This window comes from Pelmatolapia mariae, linkage group LG14, assembly GCF_036321145.2.
Source record: "Pelmatolapia mariae isolate MD_Pm_ZW linkage group LG14, Pm_UMD_F_2, whole genome shotgun sequence".
Taxonomy (NCBI): domain Eukaryota; kingdom Metazoa; phylum Chordata; class Actinopteri; order Cichliformes; family Cichlidae; genus Pelmatolapia; species Pelmatolapia mariae.
This window is the reverse complement of record NC_086239.1, coordinates 517549-535927: the sequence shown is the minus strand read 5'-3', so window position 1 is coordinate 535927 and position 18379 is coordinate 517549. Positions and strand designations below refer to the sequence as shown.

The 18379-nt window shown below is 47.7% G+C and overlaps 1 protein-coding gene across 12 annotated transcripts in view; it reads right to left on the bottom strand.

The window, feature by feature from the left end:
• phldb1b (pleckstrin homology-like domain, family B, member 1b) overlaps positions 1-18379 on the bottom strand; it is a 108309-nt gene that overhangs the window by 29771 nt on the left and 60159 nt on the right. For 11 of the 12 annotated variants that reach the window (XM_063492443.1, XM_063492445.1, XM_063492437.1 and 8 more), the window contains one exon: positions 11415-12907. In XM_063492443.1, coding sequence (XP_063348513.1) covers positions 11415-12907 — 1493 coding nt within the window. Of the gene's footprint in view, positions 1-11414; positions 12908-15188; positions 15377-18379 lie in introns of those variants that run through there. The other variant, XM_065471924.1, reaches the window with a different exon arrangement.

The window sequence follows — 18379 nt, the reverse complement described above, 5'->3', positions numbered from 1 at the left end:
GTTTACCATGTGGCTCCAGCTCCTCCCTCAGTAATTAAACTACTGTAACAGTGTTGCTCTGAGCAGTAACAACGCTGTTCCCACATGTGCTGCACGGAGCCATGGACGCCTCACTGTTACTCTGTACCATTCTCATCCTCCCAGCAGTCGGCATGGCTTCCTCACGTCTCCCTCTCTCCCAGGAGAGTCGCCGTCTCCTGTTTTATCCTCATAGCCTTTAATGTTCCTCCCTCCTCCTCCCCCGAGCGCCCCGAGGGCCTTCCCCTGCCTTGGTACCTTTGATCAGAGCGGTTACTTTTAAAGCGTACGGCCACGCTCAACCTACGTCACAGGCGTAAACACAAGCCTCACATGCACAGGCTCTGCAGGGTAAACTGGGAAAGTTCAACAAAGCCTTATTCTCTACATATATCTGCAGGCGGGTGGGAGAGGAGTCGCACTCGCCTTCTCCTTAACGGCCTACAGAACAAACCCCATTCATCATCACAGCCTCGTGGTTTTCAGCTCCCACAGGAGGAACAAACAGACGCTCCTTACAATTTCTTTTTATGCTCCTTTCTCTGTCCTGGCTGAACGCACAAACAGGAAGAGCTGTTTAATAAAGCTGGTGGTCCTCAGTGTGGAGTCACTGGCACCCATCATCCAATCAAACTACAGGACTGTTGCTCGTAGAGGGGGTGGCTGGCATTTAAACCGCCGACGCCTCCTCTTTGAGTGGCGTCCAAGGCCTGAGGGCACTTCTTAAAGTGAGGACCAGGTTCAAGTTATCACGTCAAACACTTGCAGCATAGAGAGGAGAACGTCAAAGGCGAGATGGGAGTCACATTCTCTAAACACTGCTGGGAGACCATAAAGCAGGCTTATGATTGTTACAGGATGGAGATAACGGCGAGTGTGCAACATGTGCAGCCCATTACATCAGCTCTGTCAACTTAAACAATTTGCTACGCATAAGAAATGACGTGATTAAATATCAACATCCGCCCGAGAAGCTGCTGGGTGCAGCAGTCAAACAGTGTGGCTGGAGGAGATTTAGTTAACGTAGGAGCCAAAGTAAACAGCTGCACCGTGGAGACACAGCAGCACAGAGCTCTGCTGCACCTTCCACGTTACAGGAAGACACCTGTGGGTTCTCTCAGGTAGGATTCAGAGTAAGGGGCCCGAGGAGGCAGCTGGAGATGCTGCTGTAGTTTGTGTATGATAGCACAGGCATACATGTTTTGGTTCTAATAATAATGAGGCTTGGCGTGAGTCTAACACCAGCATCTCATCTGTCATTTATCACCAACTGGCACATGTAGGCTGCTAACCAAGGTTACGAGCTGCAACACCCTGATTTCAGCTCCAGGTTTCGTGCACAGTGAAACCTTTTCTCTGCTTTACTGCATGCATTTAGAGTTGAGTGATGGTACGAGGTCGCTCACACACGTTCAGATAAATGAAACTGTCTTGTTAACCAGTCTGTGGCATCATCCATCTATAACACCTGAGGGGTCCACATGGGCGGAGCCAGACGCACAGCATCGACCGGCACCAAGCTCAGCTCCCTCAGCACTTTATCACTCTGTCCTATAAATATGGAACAGCTCACTTGTTTGTTGTTAACCAAACATCTGTTAGAAACTTCCTGTTTACTCTGTAAGAGATTCTAGTGTTGGTAACAGCACTGAGACTAATACACAGACGGCGTCTGAAATGTAGCTTAGTGCTGATTTATCCCAGCACTAACATGCATCCCATACCACAGTCGTGTGCACTGAGAGCACCTGCAGCACACAGCAGGGCTCTGCCTGCACACACCCCACATTTCCACACAGTCCAGGTTTATGGGATCGTTCCATAACGGGAATTAAAATCACATTTCCCAAACTCCACACAAATAGTCTGAGGTCCTGAGAGCACCGAGCTGTAACCACACAACATCACATGCAGCCTCTGAACAGTGCTACTACTATCCCTCCGACAGGAAGCGTGAACATCAGTAGCAGCAGTTACCTTCATGAGAGCTGCCATGCTGTTGAGAAAGACCGGCTTCTCTCTAGCCAGAGCCAGCAGGTACACCATGGCCTGCTCCCTGCTCTGAGCTCCCAGCAGAGGGAAGGTCCTGCTGCTGCCGCTCAGCATGTGATAGCGGTCCATAGCTGCTCTCTGCGCGCCTCCTGGTCGAGCTACTTTGGGACCGACGAAGAGCGAAGCCTACCCTCCACTTCAGAACCCCCAGCCTCTCAGGTCTTGTGAGAGGTGGAGTTAGAGATCATAACATGCAAGGACTTCCTGGAGTGGGAGGAGCCCTGCTGGGTAGTTCTAAGAAAAGCAAAGGGGGCTAATTGTGCACATGAAGTAGAACTTCATCCTGAAATAGGCCATGTTCACTCCCATGACTGATGGTCTTCAGCTGTTAGATACACTCCTAGCTGTGGATATCAGGGACCGACCGAGCTTTGAAGTGCTTCGACTGTTCTCCGCACTGGCTTCGAGTCCAACTTCTGCTAATTATTTCTCTTTTGGCTGTTTAATAATGAAAGCAGCACCTTTGAAGTGCTTTGTGCTGCTTTAAACGCTCAGCAGAGGCACATTAAAAGCCTCCAAACAATTTCACTTCATGATATCAGGAGCTTCCAGGAGTCTGCTCCAGGAGGAAGACCACGCTCGGCCTCATGGCCCCTGAAGTTTCACAATCAGCAAGAAAAAAAGGTCATTTTCACCAAAGCACTAAGCAGTCCTTGTGTTACATCCTTTAATATACTGAATGGATGTGTTGGAGCAGCATGCTGCAGTGATGAGCTGATTCATGCATGTATGACAGAAACACGAGTCTAGTGTCCTTTGGGTTATTTTACTAAATATGGGTGCAGCCTGTACCTGCTGCCTGCTTCTGTGTGTGAGGACTGACTTATTCTGTTTCGACATAAACTCAATATTTTAAGAGTGTTGATCATTTTTCACTAACCACATTATGCCCCTAAAAATATATAAATCCAGGTTTAGCTTATATCACATAACTCCCAATGCTGCGGTCTGCATGACTTCTTCAGCTGCAGATTTGTCCAAACGAGGCTGTTACAGTTCAAACTGAATCATCATTTTGGTCCCTAGTGGTGACTTTTACGTTTTTAGGTCAGCGGCAGGCTGGAGAGGAAGTGAGGTTTGGACTTTCACAGGTTAGGGTTACGTCCTTTCAGCTGGTCCTTTTAGGGCTCACCTCAGCACATCGTCTGCCTCCACCAACCTTCACTACATCCATGAACCTTCTCTGTGCTCCTCCTCGTTTCCTTTTGCCCATGCCCGGTGCAGCCACTAGACGCCTCGAGCTTCCCAGCCTGCTGAAACCAGTTTACCCGTCTGACCTTGTACGTCACAGCAGGTCATGTTGTAGACGTCCTCCAGTCACAAACAGCCCTCAACACTCACCTCCACCCTGTCTGCACGCTCTTCTTCATGTCCTCAGGTGTTTACCTGTGCTGCTTGCATCATCACCCCAGACACCAGTGATGGTCGATGTGACTTTTGAGTTTGTCATCCAAACTCATAACTGAAAGTCAAATGTAATTGGCTGCCTCATGTAAACATCCCTCATCTTCTTCTCCATTTATAATTCCAGTTGTGTCATCAGATCTCAGGTTTATACATTTTTATTACGACAATAAAAGTTTAGTATGACTCGTCTAACGTCCTGCAGGCGGTTTCTCTGGACGCTGGTGCAGCTGAACCAGCAGCATCAGCAGTGCCCCCCCCCCCCCCCCCCCCAATCAAAAATCTTACATTTAAATAATATATGCTCATGTTTTCCTCACAGCTCTCTGTCTTTATGCATTTCATTACAGACATTCTGATTTTTCAGCACTTCTGAGCAAATTTGCATTTCAAAGGGTTTAAAAAGTGAGTGAGTGAGTCCTGTGGAAGCTGCCGGTCAGCGTCGCCAGCAAAGACTTGAGTCTGAACAGTAGCATGGCGCCCTCTAGTGGACAGGCCAGCAAACAGCAGCCAAGCATTCAAACTTCTTTTTCAAACTGTCCCCTGCTGCGTGTCCTCTGATAGCCAAACAGCGCCGTGAACACAATGCTGTGTTGGTGTGACACGGTGCGATCTAATCTGCCTCTTGTTTGCAGCAGCGTCGTTGGTGCCGTCTCCACACTGGATTACTGCAGCTTTCCTTTGGATGGGTGGGGGAACAGATTTATGGCTGTCCCAGATAAAGAGTGGTCTTATCTGTTCAAGCACATCTATCCTTTCCTGTTTCCCGGCCCCGTCTGATTTTCTAGCAGAGAAGCTGGAATCACAGTAATCTGCCTGGCCACAGTAAACATGCAGACGGGCAGCTTGCTGCTACAGTCTAAATATTTACTGTGCAGTGAATTACACAAAGCTGCGATTCTGCAAACGCTCCCTTTGAGCGTGAAGAAAACTTCTCCCTGCCGGTCAGTGGGTTCATGCAGTCTAGGTGCAGGATATATTTGGCAGCCTAGGTGGGCAGGTTTACTGTCCCACAGTAGCTGGACATATTTGGTCGTGTCGTAGGAGACGACGGTACACATACGCAGAGCGCGGGTATATTTGGGGCACTAATCCTCGTGGACGACGGCAAAGACACCAACTATGCAGGAAACCCTCCCCAACACCTCCGACGGAATATGAAGGAAAACGTTGAGGAGGCAGACTGGGACAGGTTGTTGACAGCAGTTTCTCAGAGTTCAACCTCCTTTTAAACTCCACGAAATCAAATCTCTGCCTGAGGCAAAGTCCTCACAACTCGAGGCCCATCGCTGATATTTCAAGGGCAGGTCAAGAGAAGAGAACTCAAGTCCAGAGAGAGTTGTACATCTGAGAAAAAGGTTTCATTAAAGATGCATTAAGCTTCGACCTTTATCAACCTCCGGGAGCAACCAGGAGGGATTTCAACAACAGATTTCTCTCTCCACAGGACTCTGGCTAAGGATAGCCCCCACCACACAGATCTGAAGCGAGCTAATCTGAGTGGAAGTCACACACAGACACTGTGAGTCACTGTGCAAAGTAAACTCTGCTCAGAATAGCAAGCGATGAAGTCGTACTTGCTTTTTTGTCATTTGCTATTCGGGGTTGAGAGAGAGCTTTTTGCAGCTGCACCTGCTTTACACCCTTTCAAAGTAAGAGCGGGCGCACAGTGGCCTGGTTCAGCCCATTTCATTAATAAACAATCCTCAGCACAAAATACAGCGTCTCCGAACTAAACAGGCCTGACGGGACCGTCTTTACTGATAACGAAGTGTGAATCTGCCACGGATGAAGCACTCTGCCACTCGCTTCACATGCCAACTGTGTTTGCCAAGACAGCGTGTCAGTCGACGGCCATGTGGAGAGCGCCAGGCCGGACAGCCTGGATCAGACGGGCTCGGTCATTAGAGAGGGCTTACCGCCAGGCTCCAAAGGCTAGCGACAACTAGCTGAATTAAAGGCTGTTTAAAGAGTTTCCCCTTCGCTCGGCACTGGCATCAAAGTATGCATTACTGCCCACAGCTGACAGAAACCTGTACCTGCACTATCTGTAAGTGCTCGCCTTTTTACACTTGACTTATTCCAACCAGGGTATCAAACTCACAAACATGGAGCAATAACGTAATGTACATGCTTGATTCATTTTACTTATATAACAACAGCTCACAAAAACAGTGTTAGAGACTCACCAACACACCTCCATGGTACGAGCTACGCAGCAAAGGGTTGGAGGACAGTAAACTCATCCATCACACGACAAACTGATCAGAAATCTGGATTCCTCCAAGTCTGGCTTCCAACTTTTATTTCCAGGTCAGGGATCACCCCACACTCGGGGTTACGTCCATGACAAGTTCACTTTTTTTAGCACAGCGTTATAAAACATGCACGGTCAGCATCACTGTGAGCTCCTCCAGAACTTCAGCTCAGTGTGGATGAGCCTGACACAAACGCTGAATAACATGTGTGTCACAGACATATTCGTGGACGCTTTACTCTGGAGACCTTCCAACACGAGTGCCATGGAAATTCGAGGACACTCAGCAGAAGGGCTCCTTCTGCCTATAACACAGAGGAAATCATATTCAACTCCAGCGCGTGGCTGAAGGACCATGAAGAGCCTTCAGCTGAGCTCCTCTAAACACTTTCAGCTGCTTCTCTGAGTTTGACTTTTGTAGATGTGAAACTGAAACAGCATCAAGATCAGAGTCATGTCCATTACTTTGGGAAAGACATTGTAAAAGATGATCCACCAAAGAAGAAATGATCAGTAACTTCAAAGAAGATGACGGATAAATTAAAGTTTACTCCAATGTCAGACCGATGAACCTGTGAGTTCTTGATATGCTGATTAATAACAAACTTTCTGACAGTTGTAGGTTCTCAAACCAGACCAGATGCTGAATGGCACAAAAAGACACTGGAGACAGAACAGCACCTGCACAAAGCTGGAAAAGGGTAACCATGGGCCACCAGTGCCTGACTGGTTTGTCTGCTTTTTTTTTATAAACACACAGGGTCACTTTTCATTTATCAGGAGTTGTTCTTCTCACATGAAGCACAATTCAGCCATAATCCACTTCACATGCATCACTGCTGTTAAGTCTTGATGCATGCGCGATCATCCACGTGAGCTCACAGCGCATTGTTAGTCAGTGGGCTTCAGTCATTGTGCAGGTGTGCTGTTTGTAAGGTCGGACACCTGCAGTCAGCTGAGACTGAAGACGTCACCTGGATGAGTGAAGAAATGTTTCTCCCACTGAAAACATCCAGATGGACACAACCAACTTCCTGGTCCTCCTGCTCAGGTGACGTCTGCTCTGAGAGTGCTGAACTTCAGATTCACCACACTACGACGACCTACCATCAATGTATTTTCACTTAAACAAGCACCTGTTTTTTATGTGCGTTAAAGCTATATAAAAATGTAATAGTGCAAATTCCTCGCAGACAGTTTAACCAAAAGGCATTTCCAGTGGAAACTGGCCGGCATATCCTCAGCATAACCATGTATAATATCCACACAAGTTAAAAAGAGGTTATACACACAATATGGTAAATTATTATTACGTTGAAGCACAGTACGTATCACTCCGCCAGGCTCCTGCCTACGATAGCCGTAATGCTCCAACAATCCATCCAGCGGTGCTTCGTAGCTTAGCAAAGTCGTACTGAAACATGTGACAGATTTTTGAGCGCCGTGTAGCACATAAACTCGGTTTGCTAATAACGACGGTCCGCTTGCATCCTCTACCAAAAATAGTGCTTTGTTGTGTATCTGACGGACGAAAGCCAAACCAGTTCCACACCACTGAAGTTGCAGCATTTTTACAAACCCATTCTGGTTCATCGTTTCACTCAACGATCCGCTTTCGCCCTTCTCATTCTCCATCGCCACCATGCTTTTTCGGCCACGTGCGTATGAAAACAAAGGCACTGCGCATGTGCGTTTTACCCATATTCTATCGCGATATTTCATTTTCTTATCATTGCCCAACATTATACCGGTATTACAATGAAAGGTATGATATGGCCCGGCCCTACCTTCAACTACGTCTCATGGTCTTCATTACATTCAACAGGAAAACTTAGAATCACCTGGAACCTGTTACTGTCTTCTACCTGTGTACAACTACTGTGACCAAAGGTTTGAGAGATTTGGGTGAAAGACCTCCACTGAAATTCAATATCTTAGTCATTATTATTAAAAACATAAACATGTTTGATGGTCTGCACTAGTTTTCCTAGTGTTAGTGGACTGAGGTCATTGATGTCGAGTCCTTTTCAAGTATCTGACAGATCTCCAGAGATGATTCCTTCCTGGTTCAACTCCTTCCACATTAACATGACTTTAGAGCAAGGCTCCACATGGAGCCACATGAGTGTGAAGGTCTCCTGCATGTAAGCAGCGCCACACTATGAATCTGTGCGCGTGTGCAGTCTCCCAGCAGCCTCTGAGCTGTGTACTCCTGTTGGTTTCACAATAAGGCTGCTTTCTCCTGAACACACTGCTGTGGAGCCTCACTGTTCACATAACTTTGCTTTTTGGTAACCAGTTGTGTGAATGAATAGCAGGCTGTGTGTGAAAGGCTTTGAAACACACACGCTCACGGGCAAGAAGAATCTGTCATGACAGTGAGTCGACTGTGACTAATTACAGGCCCTGCAGCTCCACGCCCTGCCTCCTCACAGAGCTGCGCGTTCCTGCGTTCAACAAATGCAACAACATAACAAGCTGCTGAGGAATTTAGCCTCTCAGAGAGCCTCTGTTAGCCTCCTGAAGGCCTTATTTACATGACTCAGTTATGTGCTCGCCCTCATACGCTACGAGCTGTGAGCCCATATCTAATGTCAATATTGTCTGTGTGTCTGGAAGTTGCACAAGGTAAAGGTTGTTGAAAACATAAGGAGTGTCTGACCGTGGTGTGTGAAGGTCAGCAGGTTGGTAACAGAGACGTGAACAACGTGAATTTGATTTTTTTCATCATTTGGACAGTTTTTATGTCTCAGAGAGGTGACGAGTCTTTAATAGTCATTTCTCTGGTCTTGTGTAGTGATAACTGCAGTCTCATTGTCCTCCTGTGTTTTAATAAACTTTAATAAACACCAGGGCAAGTTTGCATCATTTACACTATGACATATTCTTTATACATCTGCAGCTGTTAGCTCGTCTTCTCCCTCCCTGTAAGCTAGCTTTGTCCTGATTGGTCGGCACTCACAAACAGAAGGTGGGTGGGGCTTCCGTCCTCATAGACAGTATGGCTCTCTTCTCTTTTAGTATATATTAGGTATATTTGCATTTGTTTACATGCATTTCTGTTCGTGTATGTGTTTGTGTATGCATAACTGATCCACTTTTCCAAAGGTGCAATGTGCATTTTCAAATTTTCTGTCACATGACCATATCAAAGATGGCTGACATGTCAGATCCATGAGCGTATCAAACTCGCTGTGAATAAAAGCCCAAGTTATAGAGCACTCGAAACGGACTCTACTGTTGGCTGTGTGTGACATCAGTGAGAGCAGATCGCTCTGATATGGTCACCACAGGCACAGCAGCACCATCTACACGCTACTGTGGATAAATCCACTCCCAGTCCTTACACTATAGTCCCTTTGTAGCTCCTTACAAACTGTTGGTTGGCCTGCCATGTTTATTCATACAGGTCAAGACTCCGGTCAAGCAGCCTCCTGCTGCTCAGGACGAAAACGCAGCGTTTTGAAAACGCTCTCCAAAGCAGATACATTTGAAAACGGTGCTTTCATGTCGCAGTGTGGACAGCGAAAACTGAGACTTTTTGAAAACGATGACACATTTTAGTCATGTGATGCAGTCATGTGACCTATTAAACTAAGATAGCGGAGTGCATTATACTGCAGTTGTTTTGTTTGCTCTCAGTTTTGTCAGCCCTATTATTCTCACTCACTTTTGCATCTTTGTACTTTTGTGTTACTCGCAGCAGCAACTCCACCTCGTTGTTAGTCCATTTAAAAAACTCGCTGCTTTTCCTCGACATTTTGCCGCGACGTTTCAACAAGCCGGAATGTGAATAAGCGGCAGACAGAAATGAGGCAGGTCGAATCTTCTTGCGTTTCACGCATGCGCAGGACTGGAACGTAAGCGTTTTCGACCGTTTCAATGTGGACGCACAACTCTGTGAAAACGACTGAAAACGCCGTTTTCAAATCTATCCGGGCTAGTGTGGACGTAGCCTCAGTTATTTTAATGAGGTTTCCGTACTGAAACTAAACTTTAGACTTACATGTTTTAAAAAAACTGCACTCTTAGATCACACAGTGAATCCTACCTGACCACTCAAAGATCGATGAGCAGCCTAACAGCAGCAGAGCCTTTCATGGATATATACTTTGATTCAGCTCGCCAGAATGAAAAAATATTTTACTATTTTTAAAATGCAGTTTCACCCCAAACAAACACTCGATCGTCGCAGGGAGAAGGAAGACATGTTGACGTAACTCCAAATGACATTATGTGTGTGGCTAACCAGAACCTGCCTTGGTGCATTCTGCAGGACCTCTGTGCCTGTAGAGGTTTAAACGCAGTCTCAGTGTGCAGATCTGATGCTGCCCCCATGTCTCAGTGGGAGGTACCAGGATATGACCTGGCACACAGACAGAGGGCATGTCGTCTCAGGCCATCCTACACGGTTGATGTCACTCTGTCTTTAGCTTATAAAAAATACCCGTCTGTAATTACAAGAGAGGCAGACAAACGCCTCCTCACGCAGGCACAAACACACACAAAGGCTTTTTAAGGACGATTTTGTCTCTGGAGTTCCATTCAGAGCGGCAGACAAGTTCAAGATGTCTGCGGCGCTCCCTCGGCCCCCTCTGCTCAGTGTAGGAAACAACAAACAATGCGGTTGCTACGGGGCCCCGTGAGCCCCCCCGAGAGAGACCGCATGTCAGCAGCAGTCTGGACAGCCAACGGCCAGGCTGCAGACAGTTCACCGAGGTGCTTCACTGGCCTCGTTATGCCCCCTTTTGCAAGCAAACACGCAGATCGTGCAATCGGTGCACTGTGCTCCTCCTGCAGGACACACACATTAGAGATAGCCGAGAGTATTTGCAGCACCTCCTCTGCTGATAATCACACTCATGAAAGAGCTTCAGCCACTTTCTCTCTCACTGGGAACATCAGATCTGTGCTGTAAAAGTTTGACACTAATCATTAATGAATCTCTAGACGGTTCTCTGGAATGAATGATTAGTTAATAAAGTAAAAAAAGTGCCTGACACAGTCTTCTTAAGCCCAGCGGGACTATTTCACAGGTTTCATCTCATCCTTCACAAAGACTACTTTCTGTTAAATGAATCAAGCTGAATATTTGTGCTTGTACAAATTAAGGAATGAATCACATTGACAATTATTCAGCTCACTCTCCTTAGACCGTTTATTAAAAATGCAAAGCTACCCTGGATAAGCTCTGGGGATTCGGTGCCTTGTTCAAGAGCAGCTACTGCAGATGAAGGCCAGCGGGGAGACACTGAACCTCTAACAGTTATTACTGCTCACTCATCTCCACGTCTGCAAGTACCACGCAAATTAGACTGTTCAGGAAATTCATATGAAATAAGTGAGCTGGTTTGTTCAGCCTGTAGAGGTTTAAATGCAGTCCCAGTGTTACACCATCAGCTGATGAACTAACGAGTTCATTAATACAGTGCGTCTGTCATCACAGTTTGTGACTTTAGGCCTTTGAAAAGTCTTCTCCATGAATTAAAGCTACTGAATTAAAAAAAAGAGGATTACAAGATGAAAACCGTAAAAAGGATCTGTCAGGATTATCAGCAACGCAACTCAGCTGGAAGAAAAGTGTGCAAACACTAATCAGCTGACACAGCGCATCCATAAGCTGTTTTTTAAAGACCGCTGAGTAACAACGGCACATCCCCGCTGAGGTACAGTCCTGACTCACCAGCCTCTCCATCTCCTGCTCGCGGAGCCTCTCCTCTCTCTGTCGTCGGTGGTACTCCAGCAGATCGTCCTCGTTGTCGCTGATCTCTGTGATGCTGTTCTTCCTCTCCCTCATACCGGGGTGCGGTCTCCCTGCAGACATCTTTCTGTGGGTCCTTGGGCTGGCTACAGGAGAGGAACCCGGCAACGAGCCCAGACTGTAAGCAGGCGACAAGGAATTCCCAAAGCTCGCTTTCCGTACCCCTGCACCCCCGACACTGCCCTCCGTCAACAAAGAGGTAGGTGATGGGCTGCGAGCTCGGATGCCTCTGCTGCAAGTCTGCTCCTCTGACTTGCGCCGAAGTCTGGGGCTCTCTGGAACAACCTTGCCCAGATTTGAGGGGCTGTCCAGAGTCCTCAGTGGGTTCACCGTGCCCGGAAGTGCCCCTGGGAGAACTGGAACCCCTCTGCGAGCCAAGGAGGGGCTTAAAGGTGGCAACTCTCTCATACTGCTGCCTGCTCCACCGCCCCCATTCACTTCCACGTTCCTCCGGGCCAAACGAGGGCTTTCCGGGGGCTGCAACGAGCGCGGATGCTGCTGGAGAGGTGATCCTTGGATTATGTGGACGATGGGGTCCAGGGGAGGCTGGAACGCTCTGGTGGGTTGAGAAAGCTGCCTGGAGGGGCTGGAAGTAAGAGAGCAATCGGCCAGAGGGGCGTGCTCTCTGAAGGGGCTGGCAGGTCTTTCTTGGAGCACTGTCGTAGTCTTGGTCCTGGGGCTGGAGGGCGATGGGGATGAACAGGTCGGAAACTTGGGTGTGAGCCTGGGGCTACTCGGCACAGCGTTTCTACCGCTAAGAGATTCACTGGAGGACAGAAGGGGGGTCTGCCGAGGGCTCTCAAACCCATCTTGGCCCAGTCCTCTGTGGCTTGGCTTCGGGCTTGGAGGAGCCTCCGTTAAGACCTTTCGCGGCAACCTGGGGCTTTCCTGAACCTTTTGGCTCACCCCACTGCTGCTGAAGTTAGGCAGTATGGTCCGTGGCTGGGGTACCGGCGGAGGCTGGGCGGTGAAGTTGTAGCTAGAGGAGCGTACAGGCACTGGCGGCAGAGAAGAACTCTGGTCCTGGGGTCCTCCACTAGGAGATGGACTGGTAAAGCTTCCACTGCTGGCTGCTGAGGGGGAGGACAGTGGGGAAAAAGGAGGCGATGTGTTCTCATAGCTGGACCCCACAGACATGGCCCCTGGGCTGGTAGGAGGCGATAACAGATACCGGCCCCCTCCGTTGACCATGGGTGACAGAGGAGAGTGAGCTGCGGACTGGCCTCCGGGAGGCTTTTTGGCGTCCGATGAAGAAGGCTGAGGGTCATCCATGACTAGAGAATCCATGATCTCCTGGAGGTCCCTCTCAATAGAGCTGACGATAGCGCTGTGCTCGGATTGGACTTTCTCTCCAGGAGCTGGGGGACACTGGGCTGGACTGGGCTGGTGATTCCCATTGACCAAGCTCTCTGCGTCTAGAGGGAAAGCAGAGAGAATAAAACAGGCATCAGACAGGTATTCAAACAGAGTCAACGATATCCTGCACCTCAATAACTCACCCGGTTCCACCACATGCCCCGACTCATTAGATATCATATAAAGAAAACATTTGCAGTGGGGCAGCGACGGCATTTTCATAATTCTAACAACAGCAGCAAAAACAGACTGTTCAGAATACACTGTGCATCATGGCACGACTTACTGATTTCAAGAACAGCAAAGCAGCAGTGATGAGGCTCTTTCAAAGGCTGACTATGACACTGCAAATTGACATCAGCTAGCATGACACGATGTAGTTTTTTTTAGTGCAAGGCAGGAAGAGCAAAAGCTCTCATTTGTGTGTATACACTGACAACAGGAAAAAACATACAGCTCTCTACAGGCTTCGGGTTCTGGTTAGTTTTGCCCTCGAGCTCAGCGGGTTTTTACAAGGTTACAGGTCACTGCCACTGTAACCTGTGGCAGTGAGATGACTCGGGAGAGCTGAGTGACATCAAGGATCGGTACGGCACCGACCTGATAGCACGGAACGACGACACGGGAAGAAATGAAGCTCCAAATTAATATGAAAGATTGTGATTGGTTTCCTGTTGGACGTTCAGTCCCGTCACTGTGTTAGATGCATAAAAACTCTCTAAACATCTTTGTTCTGGGCGCTCCAACCAGCTTTAGTATAAAAAGCCTCCGTGGGTAATGAGAGTTATCCCTCACCAGAGCTTTTTAATACAACTACCTTCAATGACTATGAGAGTAACACTGCACATGTGTTGGATGATCTCTTTCCCCTGAACAACAGAAGAAGTGCAGTGACACTGCCTTCCTTTAAGAGCCCATCTTTAACCCTGATGACTTTCCATTATTCCTGTGAGGTTGTGTCACAGCGTTCCTTACTGTGCCGAAAACTTCCTACGAGCCTTAGCCCCTCCTAACTCTTCACAGTCACACTGAAATGAAACGATTTAAAACATGTACTGCCAGACTTCCTCACCTCCCCAGAGAGCTTCACAAACTGCTGAATTCGAACCTGTTATTTAAGATGCATTCAACGTCAATTTTCCAGCCTACTGTGGAAGACAGGTAAGTACAAGGCCAGAGAAGGGATTAGTGGTGAGGAAAAAAAGGAAGGAAGGACACACAGACGGCACTGGATAGGAGAAAATGTGCCTACATAACCCAATTACTGTATGGCCCGAAAGCAAACGTAGGACACAGGCCAGGTAATCTAATCTTAATCATCTTCCTCCAATGTCAGCACAGTAGATTATAACACCAGAAACACACAGCCACGTGGCTCTGAGGCAGGGAACACTCCAGATCAGTTTTTATTCACCTTAAATGAAATCTGTTCACAGTGACTTGTTATTTTAAATGAGGATTACTGTAATGTAGCGTCATCAGTGCAAACACAGAGAGGTAATAAAACAGCTGTCGTGTCTGAGAAGCAAATAAAAGAGTCAGTTTTGTGTCACAGAGGCAAATCCCACCAGTGCAAGTGCTTTAAAATACAGAAGCTTCACAAATAATGCATTAGCTGTACCTGCTCAGCTGACACCACAGCAGCTATGCCTGCTTTTTCTCTAATAACGCCAAGCTCTGCCCACGTGACAGCCTCACCACAACTGAATCTGAACGCATCTGCGTGTAAATAACACGGCAGTGAAGTAACAATGCTAGTGTCACATCGACCGTCACGGATCCTGATGTGAGGAACACACAATACGGGATAAAGGCGGCCGTTTGCTGAGGGAAAGCCCGTGCAATGATGTCATGGCATACAGACCATCGCCTCGAGTGCATCGTGACAAACTTCATTTAAAAACTGGCAATTTACGCCGGCGTGTTCGCGGGTAAAGACGAGCGCTGGTTTCAACATGACGGCATGATATTTTATCACACGGAACATCCTCTGCTTTTCGGCACCAATTCCATCATATGGAAGCGCTAGCTAACAAACACACGCTTGGTTCATCTGCCATGACCCATTTCTCCCCCCTGACAAGAACGCCGTATCATGCTGTTAGCAAAGAAGATCAGATTGTATTCAGTGGAAATCACACAGTCGTGTTTATTAATGTGATATGATCCGAATAAAGATTCAAAGTCACAGTGATTGGTTCGAGTGTGTACCGCTGCTCTAAGACGTGCACACCTTCTTAGATAAGTACACGAATGAAAAATCGACGTATTGTTAATGGAGTTTGGCGTGTGACCGCTTGGCATCACTTTTCTCAGGCGCTGAGCGCTAGGGTTACTCACATGAAGGAATAAAACTGCGCCCCGGTCAGTTTCAGTGCGGTTCACCTGCTATATGACCCACACATGAGGCCACGTCCTCCGGACAGCGCTGACAGGGCGGCTGTGGCGGAGCCCCGCCGTGTCTGGCTCCACACACACCGAAAAGACACGAAGCTTCAACGCCGCGCTGACAGTTCAGCCGGGGTGCTGGGTACCGCTGCGGACCGCCGAACCGCTGGCGTCAGGTTACGCGAACAGTAACACGGCATTTCCGGTCTTGACTTTCAAAGTAAAGCTCTATTAGCGTCCAGGGAACGTGCCACTGTTGAGAACATTTTCACTATTAAGGCCGATTTTAACTGAATATGAAAGTCCATAAAATACCTTAGAAGTGCAGTTTTACAATTAAACCCAGTTATGAAAAACAAATCGCTCCGAACTCCTGGTGACAGGCATTTATTTTATTTTGAAGGTACATTTGTATGACTGACCGTGTCGTGGCTTACTTAACGAAGCTTTTCCTGCCCGCAGTGATGTGAACCACTGCGAGATTTGCGAGCAGTTTGTCACGGCAGCACATTTTATTGTTCGTCACTGTTATCTGTGTCAATAATGCAGTTTAGATGCGACCGAGGAGAAAGTATTAAAACGGCCCGTGTCCACATTAAAACCAGGGATGGCAGTGAGAGAGTGATGCAGCTTATTAGTTTACCCAAACAAGACGAACCTCAAAAAGATCAACTTTGGGACAAAAGTCAGAAATCCTGTGCATCCACCGTCTGTCTGAATATCTTTCCACATAAAAACACTCACACTGATCGAGCATGGTGAAATATTTAAAGGAAAATGAGAGAGGTTCTTCTGGGATGGAAATGTGGGTTTGGAAATGGAAAACAGGGGCAGGAAATATGTGGCGGTTACCCTGTTAAATGGCAAAAAGATCCCCAGTTTGACGTCCTAATAGTGCTTTATTAATAAGCACTTGCTTTCATTTCATAATAGTGAAAAAAAGAGATTCAGCATGCGGCAGTGCCAATCTACAACCACAACTGCATCCCCAACCTTCAGCCTTGTCCTCAGAGCTGTCCAGCAGCCAAGTCACTGGGAGATAAAGGCCTTTCACTGGGAAGAATACAGAAGGCTGGGGAACAGGGACCAGAGGGGAAACCCAGGCAGGGAGGGCGCAGAGATGGGAGACAGCACACTGGAACTGGGAGCTTTATAAATAGCCTCTGAAAAAGGATACTGTAACCCCAGCCATCAGCCACTTTAAGGAACCACAAAGCCGTCTGCCGGCCTCGCACTGAGATACAGGAAGTGCCGGCTGGATGAAAATCTAGCAAAGCTTGCAGAAACTAAACGAGACAGATAAATGCGACGGACACCGCTGCAATTTGTGACTCTTTGCTGGTCTTCAGTGGAGGATGTGACAGTGTGTGGCTGTCTGTCTCTCTCTGTCTTGCACAGAAACTGATGACATGTCCTCTCCGCCAGCGCCACGTGGGACAGGCTCCAACCCCCCTCCAAACCTGATAAACAGCTAAGGAAATGGAGGGCGGACTGACAGAGTGGTGCAAAGTGCACACGACTCTGGAGAATTGCATGAGATTTGATTTTGCAAGACAATCGTTACAAAGTGATGCAAGTTTTAGGATTCACAGAAGTAGGCCATAAACAACTAATATCCCAACCAGCACCACCAGGCTGCTGACAACACCGAACGTCCCCTGTCTGCAGGACTCATTCCAGAGTTAGCATGTATGTGTGGCAGCATGGTCACGTTAGGGAGATCAGAAGTCCTCAGGAGCCCTGGACCACCAGGGCCAGAACTGATTTAAAGCAGACTCAGCGATTTCGATCAGTAATTTTTCCATCATTCATGTGTGTATGGAAAACAGACTGTATACTAAAGACAGAAGCATTTTCACACTGACCATCTCGGCGTTTTGCAGCAGTTTGTGACGAGGAAATAGCAACGAGCAGCGCTGACTGTGAAACGAAGGGAAGCTGCAGACTGATGGGCCGGCAGCATGTCAATCACAAGGTCACCATGACCTCATTGATCCTCTATTTTACTCTAACGGAATCTTTACCCGTTTACTCAAGTCACAAATCAAGTAGATCTGTGAGTCATTACAAAGAGGTTTCATATTCATACAGCAGCTTCACATTTCACACCCACAAACTGTCTCCATCTTTTGTGTACAGTTTATACACGTTATGTGCTTGATGGAACATGACATCCATGTGTGGCGCTTCAGTCTATCAGCGCTCTGTCCAGCCTTCACACCTGTACTGACTCTATCTGCACCATGAATCTGGAGAGATGCTCCGAGGTATCGTAAAGAGAGGAAGTGACTACAGTTTGTTGATCCTACAGCACAAACTGCGTCCATACATCGCAGAGATTCAGCCTAACCACGCTCAGTGGATGCTACAAACTGACACTGACTCACAGCTGACACACACTAGTTCACACACAAAGATAACAAGTGCCACTTTCAAGTCTTTTCAAGCTGATATGGCAGACATGCTCCGTTTATCACGGGAGTGGTATAAGCAATCTTCATCTGAACGCAACTCAGGAATGCGTAATTGGTACGTTTCTAAACAACGGAAAGCTTTCATTAGTGGATCAGGAAGTCCAGAGCAGGCAGCGTGCCTGTGTGCTATACTTATCCCCTGGTGGCACGCCGTGTCAACAGTGGGGGAGGACGGGGGGACGAGATGCTGTGACAGATCCCTGGAAGTATAGCTTGCCAAGAGAAGCTACACTTACAGCTGTGGACACACCAGGAGGAAGACGCACACACACACAAACTTTGCCTGGAGACGCAGAGGAATGAGATGAAACATGCATGGTGTGAACTCGGTCCCAGCTGGGCCCTGCTCAGGCTCTGGGCTCCAACAGACCCCTCCGAGTGACAGAGCTGCAAACAGAACTCTGACCAATCTATGACTCTCTTTAATGCAAATATAAAATGTCTTTTTAATGAAACACCAACCAAAGTAACTGAGAGCAGCTGACGTTCAAAAAGCCAACAAACACACAAAGAAAAACTGGCGTCCCACTTCTGCTGCTCCATTTGCTCCACCCTTGTGTGGAGTTTACTGCTGTACAAGCAGCCACCTGTAAACTACACCTCTCCACCTCCAGCACCCGCCTTTTTACCGTCTGCTCCTTTCATCCGTGCAGGCCGAGCTGAAAATGA